At 53.8% G+C, this 27,592-nt stretch overlaps 2 protein-coding genes across 14 annotated transcripts; one reads left to right on the top strand and one right to left on the bottom strand.

Moving 5' to 3' along the window:
• Positions 1-18: 18 nt before the first annotated feature.
• Positions 19-26,358, bottom strand: KLC4 (kinesin light chain 4). 13 transcript variants are annotated; one of them, XM_085575841.1, is made up of 16 exons: positions 26,223-26,358; positions 14,612-14,878; positions 14,192-14,422; positions 13,802-13,880; positions 13,490-13,715; positions 13,098-13,185; positions 12,697-12,798; positions 12,219-12,392; positions 11,964-12,063; positions 11,419-11,471; positions 8,897-8,964; positions 8,707-8,815; positions 7,797-7,946; positions 1,017-1,141; positions 846-903; positions 19-496 (listed from the first exon to the last, which is right to left on the bottom strand). In XM_085575841.1, the coding sequence occupies exons 2-16, from the start codon at positions 14,858-14,860 to the stop codon at positions 407-409; spliced, it is 1,902 nt and encodes a 633-aa protein (XP_085431967.1). In that variant the 5' UTR covers positions 14,861-14,878; positions 26,223-26,358; the 3' UTR covers positions 19-406. The 13 variants fall into 13 exon arrangements, with proteins under 13 accessions (XP_085431967.1, XP_085431970.1, XP_021392700.1 ...); XM_085575844.1 differs by having other exon boundaries at positions 7,824-7,946; XM_021537025.3 differs by lacking the exon at positions 26,223-26,358 and adding an exon at positions 23,657-25,411.
• MRPL2 (mitochondrial ribosomal protein L2) lies at positions 25,561-27,163 on the top strand. The gene is made up of 6 exons (XM_021537027.3): positions 25,561-25,827; positions 25,899-26,040; positions 26,128-26,243; positions 26,333-26,443; positions 26,756-26,829; positions 26,919-27,163. The coding sequence occupies exons 1-6, from the start codon at positions 25,578-25,580 to the stop codon at positions 27,129-27,131; spliced, it is 906 nt and encodes a 301-aa protein (XP_021392702.2). The 5' UTR covers positions 25,561-25,577; the 3' UTR covers positions 27,132-27,163.
• The last annotated feature ends 429 nt before the right edge of the window (positions 27,164-27,592 follow it).

Here is a 27,592-nt window from a genome sequence, read left to right as displayed (position 1 = left end):
CCTCAGGCCGAGCCGCGGTCGCTTCTAGGGTCGGTTTTATTTAATAAAATAAAGTACAGCGATCATCCGGCGGGGAACCGGCGTGCCGGGGGCATGGGTCACTCCCGCCGTGCCCCGGCCTGGGGTATAGCCCCCCTCCCCGGGCTGGCGATTCTACCTGGTGAGCGTGTGTGGCCGGTACCGAGCATGCGGCCACCGGAGCGGCGCGCCCCGGTGAGCAGCAGAGGAGCATGCGGGCGGGCTGCGGTGCCCGAACTAGCTAGGGACCCCCGGGTGGGCCGGGCTGGGCAGGCAGACGGTGGCACGAGAACCGGTGATGGGGAGAACAGAGTGGGTGGTGTGGGGAGGTGCCGGGCGCTGCCCCGTGCAGCGCGAAGCCAGGGTGCCCAGCAGCGGAGCAGCCAGCTCAGTTGGAAGAGAGCAGGGAGCTGTGGGAGGACAGGTCCATGCTGCTGGCGCTCAGGCCTCTGCTCTCTGCACGGAAGCCTTGGGTGCCCTGGAAAAAATACAGTGCCCATGAAGTACCTGCAACGCCTCATGCCCCAAAGCTGCCATCCCAACTCCTGCACCCCTTGCCTTGCAAGCCAGGACGGCCCTGCTGCTTCCATCACACACAGTAGCTGCTGCCTTTGCTCCCAATCTATGGCTGAGCTTTGTGCAGAGGAAGGTGGGTACTTGGAAACAACACCTTCAGATTTGGAGCTCTGACCTCAGTCAAGGGGCTCAGGAGTTCTCAACACTACACATGGCCCCACAAATATGCCCCTCACCCCCGTGCCGCTGGCCACACCACCCCAGCCTCACGCACAGTCCTGCAACAGCCCCACCACTCACACTGTGCTTACCTCAAACGAAGCATCACTAGACTTGTGCAGGTAATTTAAGGATGCAGCTCGTTTCATGCTGTAAGGAAGCAGAGGAGAGCAGATGTGATCGTGCTGTGAGTGGTCAGACCCAGACACACAAGGTGGCAGGGCCCACACCTGCCCTGTACGCAGCCTGACCCTCGCACATACCTGGTGTTCCTGGGCTCCAGGGGACCATTGCCCTGCAGCTTCTTGACCAACATCTCACTGCTCCTCCGTATCACATCCCGGATTTTTCCCAGGGAGCTGCTGCGCTGGAGAGTGCCACTGCCATCCTGGACACAGAGACATAAGCCAGGGTGATGGCTAAGTGGCACTGATCAGGCTCTGGCATGATGCTGATGAGTGGCTGGAACTGGCTCCAAACATCCTCTTGCCCACTTGCACTGAGGGTTTAGCCCTGGCCCAAAGCAGGCTTACTGCTCACTACATGGTTTCCCCTCACCCAGTTCTCCACAGGGCATGGTAACCATGGAGTCAGCCACTATTGTCTGGCTCATCCAGCCTGATACTCCCTCCTGCCCAGTGCGAGCTCAACATCCAGAAGGACTGCTGACTTGCCCCAGGCCCCCAGCACAAATGGCACTGACATCCACACAGTCCTTCTCGAAGATGACACAGCTCCCATGACCTGTAACAGCTCAGGAAGCAACTATCAAGGAGGTCCCAGTGGCCAGAGAAGCAACAAGCCCTGTTGGGAGTCCCAAGATTAGGGATACTTTTTGTCAGGCCAGGACAGGCTGCAGGGGATTTAATTTCAAGGACTCTCTCCTCATTTGCTGCACTGGAGACCATCCTCATCCTCTCCCTCCCCTTGCCCTTCTTCACCACACCATCACCATTCCTCCTCTCTGTCCAGCACTCGTACAGATAAGATACACACCCTGATGCTGCAGGCTCACTCACATCACACAAGACCATTTCACACTGCACACGCAGCCTTGTCCAATCTCTAACACCCCCAAGACAATTAGCTTCAGGCCTTTGGAGCAATTCAGGCAGCTCCACTGGGGATGGATTTATCTGTGCTGCCAAGCAGGCGCCACTACTCCTAGCTCCCCCAACTTAGCTGCATGCAGCCCCAATAGCTGCCCCAGGGGGTGGCACTTTACAGGGAGCTTTTTATGTCTACCTGCTTTTTCTGAAGACCAAAACCAGCCTGAAATCTTGTTCCTGACCCCGTTTCCTCCCACATGCCTCCAAAAGTCTCCAGTACTCAGCGAGGCACTCTCAGGCCCTAACAGGCTCCAGTCCACCTCCTGCACTTTGCAAGGCACACGTTGCCAGCATGGCACCACACCATGCCACTATGTCATCATGCCATCAAGCTCTTCCCCTGTGGCCTGCTCTGCTTGTTACATAAGGTTGTGACATCACCACTGATGTGGAATTACTTTTGCTCTGATGGCTGGATAACAGCAGTCCTCCCTGCTCCTGCTTTGAGTGGCCCCTGGAACACTGGGGCTGAAGAAAAGCAGGTAAAGTGATGGCAAGCCCTTTTATTCCTTAGGAAGATGTGAGGGAGCCCCTTTGAAGCACTCCAAATGACCAAAATGCCTTGTGCCTCAGGCTAGCAGCAGCAATTACCTCAGTAGTGTCCAAGCAGCTCTGCAGGTAGACAGGGTCTCTGCCTTAGACCGGTCACCCCCTTGTGCTGACCATTACAGATTGTGGCCCTTGCGGAAGGCATTTCCAGTGCTCCTCTACTCTGATTACCCAAAGCTGAGCCAGCCCTAGACTGTTCTCTTAACAGCTGACCAGGACATTTCTTACCAGCAAATATTTCTCCTGGTATTCCTCTCATCCCTTCTTGGATAAAACAAGTGCATTTAACCTCTTCACATTCTCATTGGGATGAGGTTTACCAAGTTGATAGCCACGTGTTGCTGCTGCAAAGGGATCGCAGACAGCACTCAAAGCAGCAAAGTAAACAATTCAATTCCTGGATGAGGCATCCTGGGCAGGTTTTGGATGAGCTGATTATCAGTGTGTAGCATTAACAAAGATGGGGAGGTGTCTTTTGCCTCCCCACCAGACTTACACTGGGTCACAACTCTCCCTGCAAGGTACTGCTATGCCAAGCACTGTTGCCTTTTCCCAGGGCACGCAAGCCAGGGGTGGAACAGGGAACACAGCTAGGACAGGGAAGCAGGACCATGGTACAAGGGCAGAAGGATCAGGCCAGAAAGTATGTTCTTGTATCAGAGCTGGAGGATAGATCCACATTTACCCAGCTGCAGCAATGTAGACTGACTGCAGACCAACACCAGAACCAAATGCTGCTGCATGCTGGGTTAAAAATAGCCTCCCTTCTCCCCCCACTCCCTTTTCTGACAGGTTATTTTTAACCCAGAACATTTATGGGTTTGGTTTGCCGCAGAGCCCCCACCCCATTGCACCCACCAGGATGAGAGCATTCAAAAAAAATAAGCAGCTCCGCCACTGAGCTCCTCTCCACTGCATGCTCCCACCCTGCCTAATGCATGGAGGCAGAGGACTTGGGCAGGATTTGGCAGCATGTAGAGCTCAGCACTGAGGGACACAATGGGGTATTTCTTTGGCTAAATAGAAATGCCTGTTGGGGAAGGTCCAAGCTCAGATGCCCCAGGGCAGCCCTGCCACACATGGTTACAGAGCTGAGGTTAGCAGCAACTCCAATTTGGAGGACAGGGAAAAGCACAGTGGAGCTGGGTCCTTCATCTCCAATGCCTGGGAGGGGAGCCCTGGGGACAGCACATGCCCCTGTACACACACAGACAGACACCAAGCACATCCAGACCCGCTCCAGCAGCATTTGCACCCACCACCCCAGGGCTGACCGACGCTGGCCTAGAGAGCATGGAAAGAAGCACAGGGCAGCGATTTGGGTCAGTCTACCTTTAATTAGAGGTATGGTTGTTACAGCACCAGGTCCAGGACATGGCAAAGCACAGGGGCAGGTGGCCCTGAGGTCCAAACACACCCTGCACTGGGAACTCACCGCTCTCCAGAAGCACGGAGCAGCACTGGGACAGAGAGGCAGGGAAGGTACAGCCCTGCAGCACTCAGCCCTGGGCTCCACACCCCATGTCCCGAGGACAAGCTTCCTTTCAGTAAGCACAAATTCCCAGGGGAGCAGCATGCATGTACCCCAAGGCCTCTGCACCACCACAGGAAAGCCAGGCCCAGACAGACACAAGCACATTTAGTATAACAACCTGCCAGATGACTAGCATAAAGAAGGGATCTAGCTAAATAAATAAGGAGTCCTGTGCTGGCCCCTGGGCTCTATCCTGCTGCCTACAGCCTCCCAGGCTTTCTTCCCAAAGAGGAGGGCCAGGGAGGTTCCCTTCCTGTAGGAGGTGGGACAACAGTGTACACTCAAGGATGTGAGACCCAAGACAGTGGAGGTCTGGCCCTGGGACACATTCCATATCCCAGTAATGACTAACAGCACCAGATCCTGTGAAGGCCTGAAGCCATCAGAGGCACTGAGACATCCCCACACCCCCCCAGGGTCAGCATGGTGACCCTACTGGTAGCAGGGTTACACATTTCCCACCCACTCGGCTAGGGACAGCCAGACTGCAGTCAAGCCCACAGACCTGTGAGCAATCCAGCCCCTACCCCTGCAGCAATCTCCCTCCAGCCATCCTGTCTGCTCCCACTTGCTCAGAGCACCTCCAGCCCTAGCCCTTTGCTTCCTCACATCTGTCTTTGCACCTTCTTTTTCTCCCAACCACTGCTCCAATCCAGGCCATTCCCCATCTCAACCACTTCTAATGGTCTGGGGTCTACCCCTTGCAAAAAAAACCTCCTTTCCTCTTACCCCTCCTCTGCTTTCAAAGAACAGCAAACAGCTTCACCCTCACTTTTCCCACCAGCCACACCTAAGAGCTCTGTAGCAATGGGGGGCTGATTCAGCCCTTAATGCCAGATGAAGAACCTCCAGTCAGGAAGCTGCAGCCAAACATGCTTGTGCTGGCCAGCTCCTGTACATAGTCCTTGGCTGTTGCCCCCTCACCTCATCTTGGATGTACAGTAGGTCTATGGGCTGCCCTACAGAGACATCCACACACTGCTTCTGGGTTACAGAGCTCAGCAGGAATGAGGGTAACAAGATGGGGACTGCCCTGTGCTGCAGGGAGAGCCCATCTCACTAGGAACCAGCACAGGTTTGCTACAAGGCACTAATGTCAGCTAAGCCTACAGGGAAGAAAGCAACTGGTCACATGACAGCCCTGCCTAGGCCAGGCCCCACTGTCCCATAACAGCCCTCCATCTTTGAGCCTCTGCAGAGATGGAGAGAACAAGCTAGGAGGGCTGAAGATGTCTAGTGACAATGGAGTCAGCAAGCCTGGAGTGAAGACAACCCCCCGCAGGCCTGGGCCCCAGGGATGTGGAAGGGCAGGCCAGGGGTGGGGGCACACAAGGGGACGGTGGTCCGTCTCCTTGGCCTGGGGGAGCTGGCAGCTCCTCGCAGATTCTTCCTGCTCTTGCTGGCCACGGGACTGGAGCTGGGCCGTGTGGCCAGGCACTCCTCTGCAGGCGTCGCGGTGCCCTGGCACGCGCCAGGAGGACTGGGGGACTGGCGTGGAGCTCTCGCTGAGGAAGGAGGGATGGTGTGGAGGAAAAGTCGGAAGATACAACACAAGCATCCAGGTGACTGCGGTGGAGGGGAAAGAGGGAGTCTCGGGAGGCATTTAAGCCTAGTGCACAGAGAGGAGAAAGACACAATTTACAAGGCTGTGAGGTTGTAGGTCACCTAGGGAGCAGGTGGGACAAGGCCCAGACTGCATGCAGAGACCCCAGGCCACATCTGGGCAGGGAGAGAGTCTTGTGAGGCTGAAACTGCCCCTCATCTCTTTGCCAGTGGGCTTAGTGGGTTGGCAGAAACAGCTTAGCTCAGGGAGGAACAGCCTGGGTCTCCTCCTCCAAGGGCTTCTGCTCCCGGGCCTTGGGTACCTGCCAAGGCTTCTGCACCATGGAGCTGGTGCCATCCCCCTGCTCTCACATCCCAATTACCTGGGCAGCAAGCAGCTAATCCAGGCCCTAGGGTGCTTCCAGAGCTGCCTATGGGCACAGGGCACCCTGGGGGCTCCCACAGCCCTGCCTGCAGCAGAGGACAGCTAGGGGAGGACAGCAGAGGCTGCTTTAAGGCAGCACATCTGAGGTCTCTGGACCAACACAGGAAATAACAGGCTGTGACAGACAGCAGCAGCAGGAGCTGCCTCAGCCTTCTTTTGCAGGGAACTTCACTACAGTGCAGGGCTGCTGGCTCAGAAGAGAAGACTGGCTATATATGCAGCAGGCTGGAAAAGGAATCATGTGGCAGCAGCTGTGTCCCCCAGGGTGCTGGGCTAGCCCTCAAATCCTCTATTTACAGCTGTCTGGGTCAGGGAAGCTCTGCTAAGACCCCTAGGGAAGGGTCCTATGAGAAGGGACTATTCCCTGGGACTGGCTGTGGCAGAGGGTGGCACTACCTACTTGCCTTAGGATGATCAGCTCAGAGACTGTCAGGAAGGTCTCCCAGACCATCACCAGTGCCAAGAGATTACCCAACACCAAGCAAAGTCAGGAGGAGCTGCAGAAAGACACCAGCCAGCATAGGGACCTGGTGATTCTAATCCAAACCTGCAGCCCTCCCTCTGTGCTTGTCTAGCTCCCTTACTAATGGTGAGTGCCATTAGTAAGGAGGCTAGAGTTGGTGCCTTGCCAGACTTAAGACCCTCTTTGGTCCTGAAGCCAAGACCTGGGGCAAAGGACAGCCTTGCATCTGGTAAAGCTGCTGGGTCCACTTGAAAGTCCATTTTTCAGATCCCCTTCAGCCACCTTCTGCGTACAATCCACAATCAAGAGAGCCAGCAGGCTTCAGGCTTTGGGTGTTGAAGGGCTGTCATGGCAACAGGGAAGAAAAAAGAGGAAGGGAGGGAGCTCATGCAGGTGGGAATAGAGCAGAGCCAGGTGGGGAAGGGTTAGTGACAGCAGATGTAAGGAGGCAGCAAAGGACTCTGCGTGCCCAGTGCCTTCCCTGTGCCAGGCTGCAAACCCAGCTACTCTATGCTCTCTGGGTTTGCAGAAGAACTGTAAGCATTAACAGCTCTAGCAGCCCTTGAGCCAAGCACCCACCACCACCACGCTCACTTGTTGCCTCTTCTTCTCCATCCTCCTGCTTGCAGGAGACAAAAGGCACCTGTTCCAGCCCTGGATCACTACCTTTCTCCAAACTCAGTGCTAGTGACCAAAGTCACCTTCAGCCTCAGAGCAAGCCTAGAGAGGTTCAGATTGCCCTGTCTGTGCCTCAGCTAACACCAGTTTCTTGCCTCCACTGGTCAGCCCAGCTTGCCATCCCGCAAAACCTGCCTTTTATCCCCTCTGCTTGGCCAGAACCTGCCTATGGCACAAGACCAGGAGAGGGGGACAGCAAAGATGCTGGCTACAGACTATTCTTGTGCCCTGCAGTCAGTCAGTCACAGACACACCAGGCATATCACACACACACAGCCCTGCCCAGGCTCAGCATCGTCAGTGGCACAGTGCAGGACAGACAGCCAAATGGCTCTCACAGGCTGGGTGAGCCTGAGATGGGGCTGATGCTCTCAGCCAGGGCCTCCAGAGGGGAGCAGCAGGGAGAGATGTTAATAAGGTTACAAGCCTAAGATTAAGGGCAGACCAGGACCAGTTCATGCTGGGTACTGCCAGGCCCTGGCAGCTCCCTGGAAGCAGGAGCCCTCAGCTGGGAATATCTGTTCTATACACCAGAAGCCAGACCCAGACACGCACCTTTGCGGGCTGGCTGGCTCATGCCAAGAAAGGGAAAGGAAATGTGCAGGGAATGAATGGAGGCAGACAAGGATGCCACGACAGGCCACACGGGGACAGCCCTCAGCCACGCTGTCCCTTCTCTCTGGCAGCCGGCTGAGGCCATTCTTGATGGTGTCTTGTACTTACCCCGCTCCATTCCACGCCCATACTCACTTCCTCGCTACCGTCTGTGGCATTCTCGTACTTGACACTGCCCCCCAGGCTCCGATGTCTCTCTGTGCCATCCCCCTCCTTCAGGATCTCCACCACCTTCGTCTGGTTTATTGGGTCAATGCCCTGCAAGTAGGAAAGGATAAAGAACTTTGTTTTGTCTTTCTGTGTTCCTTCCCTCTAGAGATTCACTGTGCCATCACTGTGCTTGGTTCCCGTTTCCTCTCTTGGCCAGTGCCCCATCACAGCCAAAACTGCCCAACACAATCAGGATGGAACCAAATGCCATCCTGCACTTAGCTCAATGAGTCGTCACAAGGCCATAATCAACCCTGTGGAACAAGTGCTTGCTACCCCAAAGCCGACAGCTTCTTTCCTTCACATTTTGAAGTGTGAAGGATGCAGCTGTCCTTCAGTCTTTTGTGCTAGGTGCTTACAGTTCCTGCTTTATTATTTGAGGACTGAGAGGAGTTTAAGGCAAGAGGTACTCTAAAAAATTCTAGGTATTTTTTGTCTTTGGAAAAAAAATTAGTATGAAGAAAACTTTCCAGTAAGTGCAGTTCTCCCCAGCAGCTGACAAAGCCCAGTAATCTGCCTTAACCCTGCTGCAGTATTTCTGCACTCAGTGAGCCATGCCTTCCCCACACATGGACATCTGCTCCATCCACGCACACATGCACCACCCCACACACCTACACACGTGTGCATCTCTGCACAAATGCATCCCCAACCACCAAGGCCCTCTGGTGTCACGGGAACATAAACCAAGAACATCAGAGAGGACCAGGAGAGTCTCTCACCACACCCCAACCAAGGGCAGTGTCATAACGTGTCATCCCAAGTCCTGCAACTCCCCCCACTCCAGGGAAGGTCCCTCTGGAGTTACCTGTCGCCGGGAGCGAACTGCGCACTCCTCCAAGGTCTCGGCTGCCTCCAGCTTGCCCTGGCGCCGGTACAGCGCACCCAGGTTCCTCAAAGTGGTGTTCACAGTTGGGCTGTGGTAACACAGAGAAGGTGAGCAGGAGCCCTGGGGTCACCCCCACAGAGTCCACAACTGCCCACAAACCAGCTCTTACCTGCTAACCTTACAGGCCTTGTACCAGCCACCATACTCAGCATAGGGAGTGCTGTCTCTGTGCTTGCTCTAGAGGGTGAGGAGAGAAGAGAGCTGTTACTTCCACACCTACTGCCCTTCTCTGACCTGTGCTCTGCCACTGGATGCCAGGGTCAGACCTCAGGCTGCACCCCTGCACCAGCTCAACCCTTGGAAATACAATATGCAAATGCAGTGATGAAACCCAGCAGCTTCCTGGTAGGAAAGTTAAAAGCATGTTTGCTGCAACAGATTTAGGCCACAAGCAAAATTATATCCTTTCTGGAAGAAGCATAATCTCCTTATCCCCTTCCATGGTACCAAAGGCAGCAGGGACAGCACAGCCTATTCTCATGGCATAATGGAGCATGTGACACCCCAACCAAAATGCAAAAGGGAGACAAAACCCCACTGGCATGCCAATCACCATGGGCACTGAATCCCTCAGCCAAGACTAGCAAAGGAATCAGCCAACCACATCCCAGCCTTTGGCCTACAAGGTCAGGCTTGCCCTACAGCAGGTAAGCCCAGTTAGATGTCCCCTCCCCATGCCCAGCATTTGCACCCCAAAGCTGTCTAGCTGGCCCTGTCCCAGCCAGCTGCAAACAGGCTGCTGGCCAGAGCAATAGCACAAGGGGCAGAGCCTGATGCTCAAGCAGGAAGATCTGGACAACCCACACTGCAGGGTGCTAGCTGCTAGCCCTGGGTATGTAGGACCATAGCACCAAGCAAGTGCAGGGGGCCACTGCTCCACAGCATGAGTTACAGCTCTAGCCCAGAAGAAATTGTCTCCATGGGGGCCATTTTTGTCACTCAGTCCCACAGCACTCCTCAGCTCTCTATCCCACATGCCAGTCTCCCTGTGCCATAGGCACATGTAGTTTTCTTCACACCAGAGCCTACACAGCCTGGACAGGCATCAGGGACAGGGGAGTTCAGGACTCAATACATTACTCCTGTAGAGACAGCCCTAAAGGGTGTCTGAACCTAATAGGAATGGTGTCAGATCTTCTGGGGCAGATAAAGCCTTGAAGGCCAAGGCTGCCAGCTGTGCCCAAGGCCCTGCTGATGGCATGAACTGGCCTCCCTCTCTGCTGCCAGGAAAGAGGGGCAAGTGACAAAAGTAGTCAAGCTCTAGTCAGAGGAATTTTATACATTTTAACAGAATATATGGAAATAGCACAAGGCAGAACACATCAGCCTCAGCTCCTGGGCCAGGAGTACAAGCAGGTCTGTAACTACTGCTGCTGCCTGGACAGGAATGCCAACCTGCTTTGCCATGAGGCACAGACACAGCTGCCTTGGGGAGAGGAGCCCCAGAGTCAGGGAAAGAGGTTTAGCCCTTGCCTAAGACTCACATGCAGAATGAATCTCTTACTCTAACTGTGAGTATATCAGCCTGCTCTCTTGCCCCATGGCAGAGCTTCCATTATCTGCAGCATAGCTTCATACTACAGCTATCTACATTTGATCCCTAAATTCTCCAAAGATACCACCAGAAGAGTCTCAATCCCAGAGGAGGCAACGGGAACCTGGTCTCTACTCCACTTTGGATTTCTCCAGGATAGTGCTGCAGCAAGTGCAGATGCTTTGCAGCAGAGCCTTCGCAGTACAAGAACCAGAAGAGTGTAAAGCTGAGCAGTGCCCTGCACTGGGAGCCATGCAGAGTGGTTCAATGGGAAGGCACAGGATACTGTGGGAACACCTGCAAGTGCCCTGCTTCTAAGGCTGACAGGATGGGACTCATCAGTCACTAAGTCAAGCCTGCCAGACTGCTGCCTGAACCCTGGAGGGTTGGGGTCTGCTCTGAGGGCAGAAGAAAAGGAGTGCCCCTGCTCTACTGGAGGTAGAGGACTAGATCAGAACCCTTCGTTCTGCTGCTTCACCCACCTGCCAAAAAACAGACGGGGCCTTACACTTGGCAAAAGCAAAGACATGACTGCTGCATTTATTGACTACAGAGCAGGGCCTGGGCTGCAGGGGCAACAGTAGCTTTGCCTTTCAGCCTAGTCGAAAGCAAGCACTGTCCATTTCTATCCCCTTTCAGAGGCCAGCTAGTGCCTGCCCTATGCAGAAACCCTTTTCAGATATGGTTCCATTTCCTAAGCAAGGTGACAGCAGCAGTTTCTTCTTGACCTCCATTTTCTCCCAAACAGCCTTAGAGCTGCTTTACAAGCCAGTTATGCTCTGGGTACTGGCAGCTCTTTGGAACAGAGTGCCAAGGCCTTGCAGCACAACCATGTGCCATCTTCCATCATCTGCATGTCCAAGAGGGATCAATCACAAAAGCAGAGAGAGCATGCAGCCATGGCTGAGAGACTGAACAGTCCTGCCCAAGGAAAAACACCCTGCTCTCTGATGGTCCTTCCCTCCCTGCTGGCCAGGGAGCAGCAGTGCTGTATCCCCCTCTCTTCAGATGCCTCCTAACCTTGGCAGCTCTTCAGACAGCAGCTTCTCCAGGAAGGAGGAAATAGATAGGCTGTGGTAAGAGAAGATCAAACCCACCTTGCTCATCTCCTCTCTCTCCTCTGCATGCATCCAGATTGGCTTGTGCTCACCTGTGTGGGGAAGAATGCAAAACAGGTCCGCTCACCAACCCACACTGTTGTTTGCCTCCTGTACAGCCCAGTACTCTGCCACCAGAGCTAGCTCCTCATCAGAGGGAAGTGATACTCCAGATTCTCACCCCAGTCCCTGGCTCAGAGTCCCAAGAAAGGCAACCCACACTGCAAAGGCAGGACAAGGAAAGGAAAGAACAAGTCCTACCAGCAGAATTACATTTGCCAGATGCACAGGAGAAACTTCAGCCTATGCTTGAGCATGAGTGTGCCATTAACTATTTCTAACCTTGTAAAAAGACTGGGCTGAGACTCCTGAGAGAAGAAGAGGAACAGCATAACACACTAGAATGGCAGCATCTCAAGGGATGCCCAAAGCAGGGGCCCTGCAAGGCAACCCATCCCTCAGTCTGGGCAACACCAGAACCAGACAAGTCCAGGCTGAGAGCCAAGAAACCCCTCCCCTGCCCCAAGGGCTTCTGCTGTACAAACCATCCACAGAGCCAAACTCCTTCACATGAGCACGGGTAAGGATATCCTTATACAGCGCCTCTGCCTCTTTGTATTTGCCTTGCTTCAGGTAACAGGAAGCCTGCAACCAAAACAAAACAGCTCCAGCCCCACTGGGAAACAGATTACTTCTGCCCACCTCTTGCAGCTATTGCTCTGTCTCCAAGCACCAGGCAGTGCTCACCTCTCCCACAGCGCCCCTCCCCAACACCACATGGCCTCTCCCCAGTGCCTCACCAGGTTGTTCTTGGTCTTGGCCACATTGGGGTCGTCCGGACCCAGGCAGCTCTCATAGATCTCCAGGGCCCGGCAGTAATAGTACTCCACCTCATCATACTTGCCCTGGTTCTGGCACAACAGGGCTAGGTTGTTCAGCTGCTTGGCCACATCAGGATGGTCTTTGCCTAGAACCTGGTGAACAAAAGAAGACAAGCCACAAAGACTGGAGAGGACTCCTGGAGTTAGTAGACATTGGAGTCCCCCTAGCACATGCCCATGTCAGACAAAAGCCAAGGTCTGGAGAGGAGGAAAAATTCCAGCTTCCACCTCCTGGAAGGCCCCTCTAGGGCTACAAACACTGGAGAGACAGGAAAGGTGGTGGCAGAATCAGCAGCTGAGCAGACTAGATAGGCCCTGTATCTCGCACATGCATTGAGGTAATGAGAGAAAGCCCACAGAGAGAGCTGAAAGGCGAAAGAGCACGGAAGACTCGTACCTTCTCACGGATCTCCAGGGCTCGCTTACACAGTGGCTCTGCTTCTTTGTACTTCCCTCTCTTGCCATAGAGAACAGCTAAATTGTTCAAAGTCGCTGCCACCTGCAGAAACAGAAACTTCTCCATGAAAGAAAGCAAATTCCAGCGGGACCAAACAAGGGGCACAACCAACAGTAACAGTGACTGTCCCATTTCCTCCAAGCCTGCAGTACTGCTGCTTCTCAAGAGGAGGTCCAGAGACAGAAAGCTGCCCTGCCTATATCGCAGGATCCAAGAGAAGCCAACTCCTTACAGGCCATACTGAAACAGCCAGCAGGAAATGCTGAAGCAGTAAAACACTGCTGGAACAGCGCCCCAGCAGCACCCAAAGGTGAAGAAGTGACTGAAAGAGAGACACTCACCGCTGGGTGGTCTTTGCCTAGAGTCTTCTCACGGATGGAAAGAGCATCATTCAAGAGGTGTGCTGCTTCTTTGTATTTGTTCTGATCCCTGCAGTGCAAAGTCAACCATTTATTTGGGATTTGGACATTACAGCCCAGAGCAGGCAGAACTATGAACTGTGCTCCTTCCACACAGACCAAGCCTTCACAGTTCTTTCTTTCTTCATTCCTCCCTGCTTTAGTCAGTCCCTAGTTATATCTGAGAGCTTGGCAAATCAAATACCCCATCTAGGCCAAAACTTTTCTGAAAGGCAAACCCTGAGAGCATGGGGAGCCCCAGAATGTGCTGCAAAGGGAAACAGGAGATGCAGAAAGCTGTCCTGGCCCACTCCTACCCTTCCCACCATCCTCACCTGTACACTAGTGCTAGAATATTGAGCATGGTAGCCACATCAGGGTGATCATGGCCTGATGTCTTCTCCAGGTCTTCCAGTGCCTGCTTGCAGAGTGGTACAGCCACCTCATACCGTCCCTGGGAGGCGTACTGGATGACAAGGTTGTGGAGGGTGCGCAAGCGTGCAGGAATCTCATAACCTCCCTGCTGGGCAGCTGCCACGGCACTGCTGTGCTGGTGGGGCACTGTGGACACAGAAATAAACACAGCACAAATGGCCCAGCAGGCTTGAACAGAGACAGACAGCACCCATGCATGAGCAAACACTTACATCCAGGACCATGCTCCTCCTCCTCATTTGGGAATAGGTCATCCAGAGAGTCCTTGGTGGAATCACCCTCCTTCTCCTCCTGAGAGAATGAGAATCACAAATACTGCTGGTTCTCGGCAGAGACAGCAGAAGCCTGGCTTGAGTCAGTTGCCAAACTCTTGCCCCTTCTGCAGCCCACCAACACACTCAATTTCCCCTCTGTCTCTGCCACCATCTCCCCCCACAAAACAAAATCCAGAGATTCTGCCCCATGCAGGCCCCCTTTAGCTACAGGCATGGCTGTACATGGGAAGGGGCAAAATCCAGGGCAATGTTATCACATGTAGGCAGTTCTCCCAGTCCAACCTCCTGGACCCACAAAAGCAGCTGCTCAAAAGGACTGGGGCATACCGAAGGCGAGACATCCTCGTCATACTTCTTCAGCTGGTTCATGAACTCAAGGTGTTTCTTCTCCTCCTCCAGCTGAGCCACGGTCTGTTCACTACGCTGCAGCTTCTGCTGGGTGTTGGCAAGCTCATCACGCAGCCACTGGTTCTCCTGGCACAGTCTCCGCACCTGAGCACGCAGCTTCTGCTTCTCTGACTCCACGGCATTCAGATGGTTGGACAATGCCATCATCACCTTGTTAAGAGTCTCAGTCAGTAACAACCAGAGTCTTGTCTCTCCCTCACATGCATGCTTAGGGTCCACCCATGCTAGCCTTCTACACTTAGCCCCTTCCCACTCCTGTAGCTTATGGGAAATGGCCACATGCCTACCCTTCCTCTGTCAATCCCAGATAACACCTCGGGGATCACCCCCCACTCTCACCTGAGCTTCTCCAAGCCCCAATTCTATCATCTCCACTGACTTGCGGAGCAGGTTGGATTTCTCATGCACGAGATTGGCTTCTTCATCCTTCTTCAGGCACTTGATGGTCTCCAGCAAGCTGTGCAGGATGGAGTTGTGTTCGTTCTTGAGTGCTTCCAGCCCTTGCATTACCAGCTTGGTGTTGGAAATTATCTCCTCTTGGCTTAGCTTGTCCAGTTTCTCCTCCCTTGGGTACACCATGGTGGACATAGTCCTACTCCTGCAGCCCTGCACAGAGACCAAGACAAAACCTGAATGCCCCAGCACTGTTTCAGGGAGCCACAACCAGACACAAGCATCACAACATCCTTCAAGCAGTCAGAGACAGCATTTATCTGATTGCCTACTCTAAGCCCTTCTCCTTCATCTTCCCCTCTCCCTCTGGCAGCAGGCAGCTGTCAGGGCACATGCTTCTGCTTTTGTGGCTGGGAGTGCTGGCAACCAGTGCAGGTGGCCTATGTGGAGAGGAGACAAAAAGGTGACAACCAGTGGTGACCTCCAACACCCCAACACTCCCAGCAGGGGGAAGACTAATTTAGCTTCTAGTTAAGAGCAGAGATTTGTGGTTGGCAGCTGGGGTTGCAAGCTATACACCTGCCCACAGACCACTGATGCAGAGAGGGTGTCAGAGCTCAGCACCTCTTCTGACTGCAGAAGAAAGGGAACACAAAGTGGAGGGATGGCAGCTCAAAACTTTCTGCTTCCTCAAAGGATAATCTCCTAGAGGAGCATCTCAGACAGGGAGGCATCATGCCTGACCAGAAGAGTACATGCTGAGGATCTCAGCCTAAACACAGAACTGCCATTATGCCACTAAGGGACATGCCACCAGCAGGACACACCACTTCCCCAGTATGTGACTGGGGAAGCTCACATACAGCCACAGCTACAGTCACATTAACATAATCCTTGTGCAGGAGTTGACTTGAAACACCAACAGTGTTTCCATCTTCATTCACCCTGCTGCCACCCCAAGGACTCCTTAGGATGGCCTAGGAACTTCCATACTCCTTCCTTGTCCTGTTCCCCCAGATATACAATGGGAAAGTACCCAGCTACTGCCTTTGCACAGCAACACCAAGCACTACAACCTAGAACGTTAGTGTGGCTGCAAGATCCCTGTATACAAAGTCCAGAAGCTAGGGAAACACAACAGGCCAGAGGCTGAGAGACACAACAGGCAGGCAAGACCCCTAATAGCAAGACCCTGGCTGCTCCATGACTCACTTATTTAGCACAATCCCAGCCTCTCACACCAGCTGGGCCACCCCACCAGCTTCCTCACATTACTCAACAGTAAAGCCTCCTCCCACCTTGCTATCAGGTCACTCCAAAACCAGCCTCCTGCAATGCCCTGCACAGGCAGCACCGGCCCAGCAGCACATCCTTGCTACCTGGAGCTGGCAGAGGCCTCTGCAACTTGAGTGTCCATGGCCCTGCTGCCAGGAGGCTGGCAAACTGCCCAGAAGCTACACAGGAGGAGGTGAGGGAATTGATTCCAGCAGATCTGCCTTTGACCTCCTGCCGGACCCACCTCTGCATGCTTTGAGCTCTTTGTTCGGCAGCTGCCTTGTGACTGTTTTACTGAAAGAACAGAAATACTGTTCCAGCTACAGGAACAGAGCAAGCAGAGCTCCCCTTTCTGGCAGGCTCCTCTTCTCCTCACCTGTGCACTGTGTCCAAGTGCCAGGGAGCTACTGGGGAATGGGCCCTGAGCAATAGAGACGCCCAGCTTCCTCCTCATTGCAGTATTTAAAGTGAAGATGATAAACAGCACTGGGACAGTTGTTTTAAGTACACACATCTCATTATTAAACCTATTCATCTCCTCCTCTTTAGACTCACTCTTCCTCCACTTGTTTTATAGGCCTGAACACTCCTCTCAACTCTTCTTTGGTTTCTGTTCCCATTATGTACCTCCATCCCTCAGGAAGAGGGGGCAAACCCTCAACACACAGTTGAGACCTTATTGAACCCCTCAGAAGGACAGAAACACCTTGTGTCTCTTGAAGACTTGGTTTCTGTTCACACCTCTGAACAAGAACTGAGTCATCCTCCCCCAAAGTCACAATGCTGACTTCATATTCACTTCATGATCTAGCATCAGCACCAATTCTGAGTCATACTTGACTGTATCTTTTGCTTTTGGGTATCTGTCATGCTCCACATGCAGTTAACCCAGCACATTTTATACCAAAAGAGTCTCATCTGGACCATAACTTATGCCAGTGTCCTTTGGAGAAGATTATATTACAAGAATAGCATGAAAAACCTCATTAAGGTCAAGATAGAGGACAGAGACTACTGTTTCAAAAGGAAAAACAGGCTTGCTGAGAGTTGGTTGCCACTCATACCCCATCTTCCAAACTCATTCTCCAGAAACTGGCAGCTAAGCATTCTGGTCAACAGTTCCCCTAGTTATTCTTCTTCCCACCTTTCCAACACACCTGGAGTGGGATCAAGTGCTAAAGCAATAAGGAAAGCCTTGCTTAATGCAGACTTCTACAGGTGAGCACAACTCATGAAGAAATGTGCAACAACTCCCAGCCCTAGAGAAAAGAGGTTAGCAGCTCAAAGAGTCATAGCACTGCTTCATATGGCCACAAACTCTTGTGCTCTAAAATAAGTCCAGACAGCTTCCCAGGAAGGCTCAGCAGGCACTTACCTCTTCCACAGAACCAAGGTAATAACTGCTTAAGGGGTTAAATGGCCCCATCACTGGTTCCAACTTGTAAGAAAACACACCCTGACTCACTTGCAAACAGGGAAACAGGCAAGTGGGAGTTCTCTGGAACACAGGCAACGCTTGGGAAACAAGAAGATACACAGGAACGGCCTCATACCCAAAAAACTAGAACTCTGCTCTAAAACTCTCACAGCTGAGCAGTTCAAGTCCCTGTGGGTACTGGACCAACTGTGAAATGCTGACAGTTTTTCATGGCAGCATCACTTACGTCCATACAGAGATCTTGCTGCCATTTTTAAGAAGTGCAAGACAAACACAATGGGAAGACGAACATGTGACAGGATAAAAAGCACCAGACCTCACACCTTGCTAGGTAACAGAGTCAGGCAGACAAGACCCAGATCCATAGAGAATCAGGCTCATTAATTCCCCTGTACACAGAACTACTCCTCAACTGTGAAACTGCTGTGTGTCAAGCCATCAGCATCTCTACTACAGCAACATTCTTTCTTTGGCCCTTACAGCAGAAAATGTTCATGCCTTTCACAGTCCTCATAATCAAGCTGTTTTTTTTGAAACTGCAAAGATTTCAGACTGAGAAGGAAAAATAAATCAAAATATCCTGATCCACAGCATATAAGACTCATCCTACCCTGCAACTACATCCTCAGATCCTTCAAGGCATCCTAATAGAGGATTTTCTTCTCTCACTGGCTGTACAAACATCTGTAACAACCTCAGCCTTTCTCCCCTAGGGTGACAGCCTGGAAGCAGAACTCTGCCAGGTACCAACATGTTTCCATGCTCAGCAGTGGACAGAGAATGGTCCAGGCTGGACAGAAGGCACAAAACCTAAGAACAACACACAGCTGCTGAACAAGAAAACAAAGAGAAGTCATTTGAATGCTGCTACCTCTTGTACAGCAAAGAAAAGCAACAAACACCAGTAGGAGCTGACTTAACCTTCCAAAGCAGGAATCTCCCCCTAGAGGGCTTATTTCTAGTTCTCCCCAGTGCTGGCAGGTCTACTCTCAGTGCTCAGCCCTTCAAAGAGGAAACCCTTGCTATGGTAGCCAGTGCCAAGGTCAGGCAGGCTGAGGCTGCTGTATATGCACTCTTACTCCGTTACATTCAGTAAGGGGCCCTGAGTGTCCTTTACTCAGGCAGAAAACACACAGAGGTTTTCTGCAGAGAGAAGGGGGATACATCATGGCTTGCCTTTAGCAGGGTGGGGCCCTGACTGGAACAGGAAGAAAGAATGCTTTTTCCACCAAGCTCCTTGAGAGATGGAGAGTCCTGTTCCCAGCTTATCCTGCTGCAGTCCTCATGGACCTGCAGGTGTCCCAGCCCAGGTCTCCACCCGCACATTTCCGCTCTAGTTGGCACATCTTCCCTATTTACAGTGAGCTGCTAGAATAGCCTGCCTTTCCGACAGCACCCATCTCATCTCTCCTCTTCTGCTCCCGTTTAGAGGACAAGGAAGGAACATGCGTGCACTGAGCTTTGTGGCAGCTGCAGCAATCAGCCAGGGATCCATCAGCAAATACATCCTGCCAGGCAAAAACCTTCCTCCTGTATTCAAGTGCATAACCGCGAAATCGCTAAGCATCAGCAATTTCAGCAGCTCATTTTTCTGCCTCTCAAAACTGCTCCCACATGCAAGACCTTTAAGAGGAAAGAGCTGGAAGCTTCACTGTTTCTATCTTCAACCCACAACATCTACAAGGATGCCAGATTAAATGGGTCCAAGTCAATCTTAAAGCTTAGGTTATGATGCCTAATGCTAGAAAAGACTGTGGGAGTGGGGGAGGAGAAGCATCGGGGAAATCAGGAGTCAGCTACAACACAACAGAGATCTCAGGGCTACAAACAACACAACTAATGCAGTTCACTGCCTCTCTGCATGCACAAGACAATAACTGCAGCAAGGTTCCTTCAAACTGCAGATGGTCTGCCAGCACTTTCTGTAAAGAAGTGAAACAGATTTTCAGCAGCAAATTCTTCCATAGGAGAAGGTGATCCAAGAATATAAATGATGTGAAGTAGTTGCAGAAATACAGCTGGGTTCTGGAAAAAAGCTTCCTGTGGAAAAGAGTAAGTCTGACCCACAGCAAGAACAAGTGACCACATTTGGGAGATAGATAGCAATGGTTTCCATTTAGAAATGAAAACACAAGGCTTTGTCTTGCTTCATCATAATTATCCAGTCTCCTCCTGTGAGACATGCTTTTGCTACCTGGAGAAACAGCAAGGTTATACATTTGGGAAGCAAAATGACTTGATAAAAGCAGGAAGGGTTTTTTGTTTTGTTTGTTTTTCCTTGGACCTCTGCCAGCTAATTACTGTTGAGCAACAAAGGGTCTCTGGAATGACTGGTTGACCTCCAATGAAGCTAGAAGCAAGACTGCAAATAAGAGAGAGTCTTCACTCCTAAGGGACACTGCAACAAAACCTAGACCTAATACTTTGGATGTTGAAAAATAAAAGCAGTAAAAAGCAAACAGAGTGACAAAGTTGCAGTCATCACAGAGACCGTGTCACAAATTTTCTTATTTTGATATCATGTCAGAAAGCAAACAGATTGTAGGAGATTACAGTCAGCTGTGCAGAGCCTCTGAGGCTTCCACTGCACAGCCAGGACACAATGACACTGCCAGGAACACCTGCACACTGACACACCACTGCTAGAACAGCCACTGTGCTCAGGGTCACCACCCCAGGCCACCTGGAGCAGAAGCACAGAAAAGGGGACAAACCAGCACTGCTGAGCTCCACATCCAAGTTGGTATTTCCAGAGCTGTTCTAATCTGGGTAAAACAGGAAATGCTGTGGTTCACATGAGGCACAGAGCAGGAATGGTGCTCTGTGATGCTTGTTACTGTTGCCAGAAATGCCAAGATGCTCCCTTAGAGCCACTAAGGACACACACATCCTGGGAGGTCATACCCACCGTGTATCTGAGCTGCAATTGTAAAGTCAAAAGATGTCAACCAAATTCTAATGTCCATAATACTCTCTGCCACCAGTTATCTCTTAAGTTTCGACATCCTACTGCCAAAAAAGGGGACACCTAGAGTCCCATCTTCTGGCTAAAATTCTTTCCCAATGCCAGCCTCCAGCTCAGACCTTTTCTGCACTGCAGACAGTCCAGAGAGTTAAACCAACACACAAATGACTTCAAGTACTATAGAGGGACTGTTCTGTTGTAATCTTTCCCTCAATAAGAGTCTGGCTTGAGTATTATTTGAAGAGTATTACTTGAAATGAATGCTTAGTGGATCTTTGGTCCACTCCCTCATCCAAAGTAGGTATCTGATCAGGTATCTGTGTCTAGCTAAAGGACCATCTCCCAAAACAGAGATCCCACAAACTCTTCAGACCCCTGTACCATGACTTAACCATCCTCTTGTGGGAGAAAAAAAAAGGTAAGAAAAAAAATAAAAATTCTTCATCTGAATTCCTCAGATAAACTCAATGTGTTTGCCTTTAATGAACACCTCTTCAGGACAAAGGACCGAGGCACCACAGCACTAGAAACTGATCCAAGGCCCAGAGAAAGAGATTACAGTGGCTGCTTCCTTCCAGCAAGGTCCCACAGGGATTTTTGGATTCCCAAAGCAATCCACCTGCAACAACACAGCATGCAGTGAAAGCAAGAAGTGGTCTCACTCACATTCTCCTATGCCCCAAAACCAGGACTCTCCTTGGCATCCAGACATCTCCTCACATGGCTTTGAAGCCAGTCTCCAAGCCCGGAAAGACTTCACTTAACCAGTTTCCCCAATCCCCAGAGTCATGTATAACACAGTACAAGTTGACTGAGCTGTTGATATGCTTTGATCCCTGTCTGGGGGATAGGGAGGGCTGTCCAGGGATCATGGCCAGGATTGCTTCTTTCAGCAGCTGACACATGCTAGCTCTGGGGTTTTTTTCTAGATACTGGAAGGCTTGTGTTGGGAATGTCTGTCCTAACCAGCAGGCTGCCAGAGGCCCAGGGGACAAGGACTAAGGAACTAGATTTGCAGCTCAAGTCACAAAGAGACAGCAGCTGAAAGGAAAGAGCATGAAGGGGAGTCTCCTAACACTCCTCTCTGCCCCAGAAGTTTCGGCTCCCTACCACCCACAATCTCTAATAAAACACAAATCACATAACCTTCCTGAAACCCAGGGCAAGGTGGTGATAAGGTGGCTCTACAAGGACTTGGCCACAGTGATTCATGTTCACACCACTACAGAAGGAAGATGGGAGTTTCCCATACCCCTCCCACCTTCCAGCCCACACCTGGAAATGGACAAAAGGTAATGGTGTTTGTTCTGATAGACCAGAGCAAGCAAGTCCTCTATTATCAAAGCATCATCCAATTCCAGAATGGATATGTACTCTGAGGAAGACAGAACAGGTAGTCTGGTTGGCTTTGTATCAGATCATTCATTCCTTTAAAGACCAGAAAGGTCCCACTCCATTTGTTACTACCAAATACAGACACTGGAATCAACAAGAGTTAAAAAAACCCCAACAAAACAAACAACAGCAAAACCAACCAAGCAAAAAAAAAAAAATAGCACAGATTTTTGCCATTAGCAGAAAATCATTTGTTCTGGTTGTACATCATATTTTTTACAACCCCAGCTGGCTGGGAAAACCTGCCCCTTCCAGCAGACCATTGGAATGAGAACAGCAGTCATCACCACTCCTACCAGCAAGCTTATGCTGGCACCTCCAGATCAGCTGATAAGACCTTGTTTTTAAACTTGTTGGTGTCTGCAGCAGCTCACCAAATCCATTCTGCATCTGCTGCGCCTGGGACTACAGCGAAACACCATTAAAACGTGTTTCCAGGCTAGTGGAGACAAGAGTTAAGCAGCTGGAATGGAGCCAGGGCAAGCATCTCTTCCCAGCTTCAGAATCTGATTGGGAGTCTTGCACTATAAAAAACAGAGCGAGAGCCATTACCTTGCCCTGACAGCATGAAGCAGTATTAAAGCAGGCAGAGTAATTCCCAGGAGGTAATGCCTCTGCAGGCATCTGTCTAATGTGAGGGCTATGCACTAGATGTGCCTGAGCCATATACAGGAGATAACCAGGATGCAGATGGGACCAGCAGGAGCTCTGGAGCCACTCTGTGTGCCCTGAGGGACTCTGGTATGCCCACACTCCCTCCATGGTGTACCTGGGGCACCTGCAAAGACTAGCCGACTGCAGGCTGCAAGACTGCACTGCTATTTCCAAGAGCAAACAGCTTTTGTAAACCACAGCAAGGCAGGCAAAGTCACAGGGACAAACCTCTACCTGCAAAACAGGCAGAGGACCTGTTCTATCTTTGGCTTGAGCTCTTTGAGGAGCTATGCGGCTCTTTCTCAGCAAATCAAGCATTTATCCAGTAACTCTGCCAAGGTCAGTATCTTAACACATGTCCTTTGTGCCCCAAGAGCCATTTTGGTATTTGGGGTTAATGCTGTTGTTCTAACCTGGACATTCCTCCAAAACAGCAGATGAGAGAACACATGCTTCCTGCTCCTTCTGCCAATTACAGCAAAGCACAGCCATGTTTATTTACCCTGCGCCTGAGCTGGCCAGATCTTTGACCTGATGTGTGCTGAACACCACCCTCTTTCCCCACAAGCACAGGCAGGGGTGGGTATTTTCTGCATCTCCAAGGCGGCGTGGCAGAGAGGAGACCAAGGGCACTAGAGGAGAGCCGAGCATGGAACTGCAGCAGTGTGCCAGATGCCAGCTATGCAAGACGCAGGGAAGCCTGCTGTTTCTGGTAATGTGCTGCTGCCTCCCACCATTGTGCAGATTTTCCCCGGCTGCCTGGCCAGAGCATTCTACCGCAACACCATCCCCCAGCTCTTCTTCAGACACCTCCTCCCAGGCGCATCTTCTCCTTCACAGAAGCTTACCAGCGATTCCCCCAGCCTACCACCTTTGGTAGGGTGCCCCTCCACTTCGGAAAACCTTAGGATGCAGTTAATTAATGAAAAGACGGTTTGGGGCGAAACAAGGCTCTCTGAGAGCTACTGCTGTATGACCTGCTCCGTCATCGTTTCTCCGGCTTTGTCTGGCAGCAGGAGGCACGCCCGCTGCGTATCCTTGAAACAAACAAGCCAGAGAAACCCCTTCACCCCTCAGAACCACCACAGAGAAATTCTGCGCCCACCTGGCTAAGTGAAAGCTTCACAAGGGAAAAAAAGTTTTCATCAGCTCTGCCCGAAACTGCGCATCAAAGCGGTCCTTTGTTCCAGGATGGCTGGGCACCCTGCCCATCTCAGTCACCGGATGAGAATGTCCCCCGCCCCGCGCCGCAGAGGAGCGGTACCTGGCTGCCTGCAGCGGCTTGTCCAGCGCCGGTGCTCGCGGAGGCGGCGGAGGAGCGGCGGCCGCGGCGCTGCGCGGCTCCGTCTGCCGCGCCGCCCGGGGAGCGAGCAGCGGCGCAGGCACCCGGCGCTCGGCAGCCAACCACACTGCGGCAGGGGGAGGGGAGGGATGCGGACACGCTCCGGGAACAGGACGGTCGGACGCTCTCCTGGGAGCGCAGAAAGCGCCACGCACGCCAAGCTCACAGCTCCCTCCTCGGAGATCCACGGGAGCGCCCAGGAGCAGGGCCGAGCCCCCACGGTGCCGCCAAATGCTTCCCAAGCAGCACTGGCCACCACCGGGCTCCTGTTCAGCCCGACAAAGCCCCGTTCCATCCCACCCTCCATCCTGTGGCCGAAGGTTTTACATCCTGTTTGGTACCACCCTCGGCTGTGTCCCCACTGCTGACCCCATCCCAGCCTCCAAAGTTAAGCTGGTGTAGCTGCCGAGAGCCCTCCAGCTGCATGGAGGCTATCGCTGTGCCCACAGCAATGGACAGATTCAGGAGATCTGGGAAAGCTGGAACCCTGCTGTGTCCACACTGCGCAGTGTGGGGTTAGGCCGGGTACTGCTGGGAAGCACTTGTTCAGTCTGGCTGCTCTCCTCAGAGAGGACAACGACACGGGATCCAGCTTAGATTGTTGCTATAGCCATCCCATGCACGGTAACACACAACTGTCACGGTGCTCCCGACGATGTCCCCAGCTATCTACATCTGCCTGAACCAGTACTGCACCGGTGTTCCTGTCCCTCCACACGGATTCCCCCAGACGGGGAAGGGCTTCAGGTGTCCCAGGAGGAACACAGCTCAGCCCAGCCATGTTGACACGCAGGCTCTCTCTTGCCTCATCGCACAACACATATTTATTAACTAAAGCACCTTGGTGCCCTCCATTCCCTAGTTCTGGAGGGCAAATCTAGCTGGCTGTGGGGGTACATACAACTATGGCACGCTTACATTTCACATAAGTTACACAGCAGAAGTGCAAACATACATTATTTGTGTTACAGTGAAAGCCATTCTTGGCAATGAAGACACAGACTAATTATAGAGCAGTGAATCCCGCAGTCTGTGCCCACAGCACCCTGGAAACAGCCACGGCCGGGACTTCGGGCTGACCCACAGCTGCCACACACACATTGCGCTCTTCCCCCGGGGGCTCCCGGCCTCCGCCGCCCGTCCCTGCGTGGCAGTCGGTCCTGCCCGCGGGGAGGCCAGGCGCACCGAGCCCGCGTACCGGGAGCTACCCGAGCAGAGCGGGCACCGGCAGGGCTCCCGAGCCAGCGGCTCCCGGGGCTGAAGGGGGTTGATCCCGCAGGGCGCGCCTCGCCGGCTCCAAAGTCCGCAGAGCCGGCAGCGCCCTTAGCGCCGACCCGCAGCGTTACGGCGGGCACGGCCCGAACGCTGCCCTCGCCCCCGCTCGTTCCGCTGCCCAGCGGGCAGGGCGCCCCGAGCCTCGCCAGCCCAGCCCAGCCCAGCCCCACCACAGGGCCTCCCCAGCTCCCCGGAGGGTCCCACCGCCCCCCGCGGCTGGCGGGGCGGCGTCGCCCCGGGAAGGCCGCCCCCGCTCCGGCATACGCCGCCGGGCTCCGTGTGTCCTCCCCATGCCAGGGTCGCCGAGGGAAGCGACCGAGCCCTCGTAAACCCGCCCGTCCAACCTGCTGGGCGCAAGATCTCGATGGCGGTCCCAGTCGCTGTCCCGGTCCCGGCGGGGGCGGGGCGAGACCCGCGGCCGGCACCACCCGCCCTCTCAGCGGCGCAGCCCCTTTAAATCCAAGATGGCCGCCGCCTCAGCCCCGCCGGCGGGAGCGCGCCACCTGCCGGCGGCGCCAGGTGAGGCCCACGGCGGCCCCGCCCCGTCCGGCGGCGCCTTTCCGTGGCCATGGCGGCGCTGGGGCTCTGCCGCGCCTTCGGCGCTCTCCTGCTGTCGGCGGGCCCCCGCCGGGCCCGGCCCCCGCCGCTGCCGTCCGGCCCCCAGCCCTGGCTGCCGGGGCCGGTGTCGGTTCCTGCCGCCTGCCGCGGGCTGGGCGGCTCGGCGCCGCGCTGCACCACCGACCCGCTGTGGAAGTGCCGGGTCAAGTACACCGTGCGGCCCGTGGGCATGAAGAAGACGGGCGGCCGCGACCACACAGGTGGGCGGGCGGGCTGCCGGGGCCGGCTGGGCGCGGGAGATCCCGCCTGCAGCCGCTCCCGTGTCCCGCAGGCCGCGTCCGCGTGCGGGGAATCGGTGGGGGGCACAAGCGGCGCTACCGCATGATCGACTTCCAGCGCCTGCGCTACGAGGAGGGAGCCCCGCCGGAGCCCTTCACCGAGAAGGTCATCAGCGTCCGATACGACCCTTGCAGGCGAGTGCGGCGTGCGGGCTTGGCCCCGGGCCCGGGCAGTAGCGCCGGCCCGGCCCCCTGCTCACCCGCCGCGGGTTCTCCGTGCAGGTCGGCTAACATCGCCTTGGTGGCTGGCGGCAACCGCAAGCGCTGGATCATTGCCACGGAGAACATGCAGCCAGGGAACAGCATCACGAACTCACCTCACATTAGTAGGATGGCAGGTGCACGCCAGGGCCAGGGGCAGCTGTGCTGGTCTTGCCAAGGGCTCATCGGCTGCTCCTTGCCCAACTTGTCAGCTTCTGTCTTCCAGTGTCAGCCAGTGAAGGGGACGCGTACCCACTGGGGGCTCTGCCTGTTGGCACGCTGATCTGCAACCTGGAGAGCCACCCGGGGAAGGGAGCGCAGTACATCCGGGCAGCTGGTATGTCCCCACACAGGGAACCCACTGCTTGTAGGGGCTTGGCTGAGCACAGCTGGAGAGGATGGTAGGGGAGCACTGGCCTGTGACAGGGATTTGCCATCTTCTTATGTTAGAGTGCAACACATCCCTTCTGAAAAGCAGGGGCAGCTCTGCCCCGTTGATTCCTCAAGGCTCTGTCTTCAGCAAGAAGTGCTGCATTTAGTACAATAGTGGGGGCCTTTGGAGAGTTACCAGCATGGGGATGTGCTTGTCACAGGGTGAGATATTTGTCCTGCTGCTCAAGGCAGCTGCCTCCTCTCTTGCCTGCTGCAGGTACTTGTGGGGTGCTGCTGCGGAAAGTGAATGGGACAGCCATCGTGCAGCTGCCGTCCAAAAGGCATATGCAGGTAAAGGAGCTGTGCTGCCCCTGGCTCGACTGCCTGGGCACACAGCCGTATGCCCCCAGAGAGTCCTGCAGCTCTTCTCTCTCCCCTAGGTGCTGGAGACCTGCGTGGCCACAGTGGGCCGCGTGTCCAACGTGGATCACAACAAGCGGGTGATCGGGAAGGCGGGCCGGAACCGCTGGCTGGGCAAGCGCCCACACACGGGCTTGTGGCACCGCAAGGGTGGCTGGGCTGGGCGCAAGATCAAGCCTCTCCCACCCATGAAAAGCTATGTCAACCTGCCACGTGTCAAAGCAGTGGAGTGATGCCCAGGACAAATAAAGCGTTTTTCATGCCACTGCTGTTGCATTACTGATGTCTTTTATGCACAGGGCCTTTCCTCACTTTCCCACGGGTCAAGTTCTGCTGTGTTCAGTCCCTGGCTGGAGTGGAATTGGTGGGAGAGATGAGTGTGGGGCTGTGGATTGCCTTGGCTTGAGTTTGAGGTTGGTGGGTGACCCGGTGCGGTCAATCGGCACAATCGTGTCAAACCTAGCTGCAGGACACCCGAGCTCTTCTCTCACCCTCAGCTTGTGGAGGAGTGAAGGCAAGCGGACTGGAAGGTGGCTTCCAGCCAAGGTGACTGGGAAGCTGCGAATCACGGACATCATCTCCTCCCAGCCCCGGCAGCGCCTCACTGCTCCCTGGCCCTTCTACCGCCGGCCGCTGCGTCCTTCCCTCGCCGCCTTCCCTGTCCCACCCTGCACGTCCCTCTGCGCGCCGAGCG

This window comes from Lonchura striata, chromosome 3 (genome assembly GCF_050655825.1).
Source record: "Lonchura striata isolate lonStrDom1 chromosome 3, ASM5065582v1, whole genome shotgun sequence".
In the NCBI taxonomy this organism is placed as follows: domain Eukaryota; kingdom Metazoa; phylum Chordata; class Aves; order Passeriformes; family Estrildidae; genus Lonchura; species Lonchura striata.
The sequence above is the reverse complement of the archived record's forward strand: the minus strand, read 5'-3'. Positions and strand labels throughout refer to the sequence as shown.

Coding starts and splice junctions, on each gene's coding strand:
- KLC4 (XM_085575841.1), bottom strand. CDS start 14,860: ATGTCCACCATGGTGTACCCAAGGGAGGAGAAACTGGACAAGCTAAGC. Junction 14,423..14,611: donor TGGGGCTTGGAGAAGCTCAG/GTGAGAGTGGGG, acceptor ACTCTTAACAAG/GTGATGATGGCATTGTCCAA. Junction 8,816..8,896: donor AAGGCCTGTAAGGTTAGCAG/GTAAGAGCTGGT, acceptor GTGTTACCACAG/CCCAACTGTGAACACCACTT.
- MRPL2 (XM_021537027.3), top strand. CDS start 25,578: ATGGCGGCGCTGGGGCTCTGCCGCGCCTTCGGCGCTCTCCTGCTGTCG. Junction 26,244..26,332: donor TCACATTAGTAGGATGGCAG/GTGCACGCCAGG, acceptor TCTGTCTTCCAG/TGTCAGCCAGTGAAGGGGAC. Junction 26,830..26,918: donor CGTCCAAAAGGCATATGCAG/GTAAAGGAGCTG, acceptor TCTCTCCCCTAG/GTGCTGGAGACCTGCGTGGC.